We start from the raw sequence: 3,230 nt of genomic DNA, 5'->3' as shown, positions 1-3,230 counted from the left end.
TATTATTTTTTGATCGGATATTTTTCATCTTAAGCTCTGAACTTAATCCAACAAGTTATTGTCTTTCGACAAATTTAATTTAATCCGAACTCAAATCTCGTATACTTTTAAAAATATCTTCTACATTTTATATATATTTTTAAAGAATTTAAAATTTATCTCATCATCATTTTATTTTTTTTCAAAAATTTAATAAAAAACTAAAAATAAATTAATATGTTTAAAATTTATTTGAATTTCATTACACAATAATATTGATGTGTTACTTAAGCATCAACGTAAAGAAATAAAAATATATATAGTAATATTAATGATGCTGAAGATATCGATCCGAGTCGAGTATCATTTAATTCCTCATTCATCTACCTTATTTATTACCCATCTCTCAGCTCTTTCCCATTTTCCATTTTTGAGTTCAAACTTTGCTTCTCACTTCTCCCTCAACAGTTTTTATTCTAACTGTTTTCTTCACTTTCGATTCCCTTGTAAAACAGTAGAAGCATCCAACTACGGCAAATATTCAAAGCTCCGGAGTTTTTTGTTTTTAGATTCCCATCCGAAAAAAGAAGATCACTTGATGGTGATAGTTTCATATTACATTTAATTCTTTTTTCAGGAAATCCTTTCTTTTCCCACTGCTTTTTTCAGAGAAAAATACAGATTTTTTTTCCAATGGATAATAATTTGTGTGAGTTTTTCGAAGAACTCGAGCACGTCGGTGAAGATGATTTGTTCAGTATTTTTGAGAGTTTAGATGGGCTGGCTGAGTCGTTTCAGTTTCCCTTCACTCCGTTTGAAGAAATGGCTGCTGCTGGTTGTACACCAAAATCTGCTTCCTCGAGTGCTCAAATGGAGTCCGAAACCGAGGAAACTTCACCCAAAAGCAAGAGGCAGAAGGTAGTGACGAACCTCGATGGTCCTCAAAGGATGTCGCATATTAACATCGAACGCAACCGGAGGAAGCAAATGAACGAGCATTTAACCGTGCTCAGATCGTTGATGCCTTGCTTCTACGTCAAAAGAGTAAGCTATTTTTTATTTTTTATGGTTATTTTAGTTAAAAGTGACTCGTATATACGTTCTTAATAAATTAAGAAAAAATTTAAATAAATATTATTTTACGATCGCATTATAAAAAAGTGAATTTTACATCTCAATAAGATTGTGTGTTTTATGTCTTAGGGGGATCAAGCGTCGATTATTGGGGGCGTGGTGGATTACATCAATGAGTTGCAACAAGTTCTACAATCTCTAGAGGCCAAGAAACAAAGGAAAGTTTACAGCGAAGTGTTGAGTCCAAGATTGGTTTTAAGTCCGAGATCGTCGGCTCTCAGCCCTCGGAAGCCTCCTCTAAGTCCGAGGCTAAACTTGCCGATAAGCCCGAGAACCCCTCTGCCCGGTAGCCCTTACAAGCCGATGTTGCAAAAGAGTTATCTGTCTCCGACTGTGGTTAGTACTTCGGTCGAACAGTCACCGGCTTCCTCCACTTCCTCCGTTGACAACAATGAGCTCGTCGCGAAATCAAAGTCCCCGATCGCCGACGTGGAAGTTAAGTTTTCGGGCCCGAATCTAGTTTTGAAGACGGTATCTCCTCGGATTCCTGGTCAAGCTCTGAAAATAATATCGGCTCTTGAGGAACTCTCACTCGAAATCCTCAATGTCAACATTAACACCGTTGATGAAATCATGCTTAATTCCTTCACAATCAAGGTAAAACCTGAGATCTCCAGTCCAGCCAATGTATATATTAAGCAAAAGATAATCGGACTCAACAATGTCTCTTGATTTTGTTGTTTTTCTCTTAACTGCACTTTGATTATGAATGATTTCTTTCATCGTTGACAACATCAGGGCATTCAGAGAAGTAGAATCCTTCGTTAACTTTCACTGTTTTTCTTTTGTCATTAATAAAATGAACAGTTGCAGTAATTCTCTGACAAACGTAAAACTGACATTGGAGTACTGCAACGGTACTTGCTGTAAAAAACAAAAAGCAAACTAATTTACTTAAAGTTCTCGGAAAACGCAACCGTATAGGCCTATCGCTGAAAACTATGGCATCTTTGCTGTCATTTTCATGAACAAATTTATGTTATATACTAATTTTCTTGTGTTTTTTGATGAGCAGATTGGGATTGAATGCCAGTTGAGTGCTGAAGAACTCGCCCACCAGATCCAGCAAACATTCGGCCATTGCTAGGGTTTACTCGATCGATCATATATATATATATATATATATATAGCTCTTCCTCTCTGGGAAAATGGCATTTACTTTTTCATTTAGGTTTGATAACTTACATGTAATTGTAGATTAGTAATGTTAATTATCACGGGATTGCATTCATTAGCTGATAGTATTATAGTGTTAAGAGTAAGTGTATCACATCCTTGTAAGTTTTGTAGTCTCTTAGGTCAAAGTTTAATTACTTTTTTTTCTTCATATTTGCATGTAGGGAACATACAATTAAAATCCTTTTGTTTTGAGTTCAATCGATCTCTTTTCTTTGGCTCTTGCTTTTGTTTGTTTTATTATTTCAGTACAATTTAAACTTAGATTAATATCGTAAGAGAAAATAAACGTTAATAATATATTTATTGATATTCGATTCATTAATCGAGTAATTTAAATAGAATATTATAGATGATTCATTATATAGCACAATGGTCCCATGCATGCAATCTAAACAAGATCTCTCAGCAGTATCGTAGCAGGCAATGAGGCTCAAACATTTGCATGACTGCCTTAAAGAGGCTTAATATTAATGTATTAGGGACCACTCGAAAAAAATAATTTATTTTATAACTTTTGTCTCATTTTTCTACTCAAGTTTGGACCACCTAATAAAATCATTTTCTCAACTGCTCAAGGAATCAGAAATTAATTATAGTTTATGAGCATACGGTTCAAATTGGAAATGGACTGCTCCTATAAAAGTAAAATGAATGCATATGGTAAAGGGTGGCGGCTCATCACACAATGTTCATCGGTCTGGGCTCTGAAATGTAAATGGATTATAATAGATCCATTGGGCAAATCTGACCATGGCCTCAAATCTAGGTTATTGGGTGCCTTTCGTGGTCCAATGTTGGGCTATGGATTTATCATAGCTTCATCAATTCAATGTCCAATACGTATTCTATTTGGTTTTTTGTCACAATTCATTACTACCTATCGAATTGTGTCCTGGATGCATAATTTGAAAAAAAAAATATTGTACCATCTTCGTATC

The 3,230-nt window shown here is 34.8% G+C and overlaps 1 protein-coding gene across 1 annotated transcript; it reads left to right on the top strand.

Moving 5' to 3' along the window:
- Positions 1-659: 659 nt before the first annotated feature.
- Positions 660-2,350, top strand: LOC120116516 (transcription factor SPEECHLESS-like). The gene is made up of 4 exons (XM_039136989.1): positions 660-1,023; positions 1,183-1,710; positions 2,129-2,223; positions 2,273-2,350. Exons 1-3 carry the CDS (start codon positions 673-675, stop codon positions 2,198-2,200), a joined length of 951 nt encoding a protein of 316 aa, XP_038992920.1. The 5' UTR covers positions 660-672; the 3' UTR covers positions 2,201-2,223; positions 2,273-2,350.
- The last annotated feature ends 880 nt before the right edge of the window (positions 2,351-3,230 follow it).

The sequence above is a fragment of the Hibiscus syriacus genome, unplaced genomic scaffold (genome assembly GCF_006381635.1).
Source record: "Hibiscus syriacus cultivar Baekdansim isolate YM2019G1 unplaced genomic scaffold, ASM638163v2 tig00000916_pilon, whole genome shotgun sequence".
In the NCBI taxonomy this organism is placed as follows: domain Eukaryota; kingdom Viridiplantae; phylum Streptophyta; class Magnoliopsida; order Malvales; family Malvaceae; genus Hibiscus; species Hibiscus syriacus.
Note: the sequence above shows the minus strand (reverse complement) of the source record. Positions and strands in the feature narration are given on the sequence as shown.

Coding starts and splice junctions, on each gene's coding strand:
- LOC120116516 (XM_039136989.1), top strand. CDS start 673: ATGGATAATAATTTGTGTGAGTTTTTCGAAGAACTCGAGCACGTCGGT. Junction 1,024..1,182: donor CTTGCTTCTACGTCAAAAGA/GTAAGCTATTTT, acceptor TTTATGTCTTAG/GGGGATCAAGCGTCGATTAT. Junction 1,711..2,128: donor TTAATTCCTTCACAATCAAG/GTAAAACCTGAG, acceptor TTTGATGAGCAG/ATTGGGATTGAATGCCAGTT.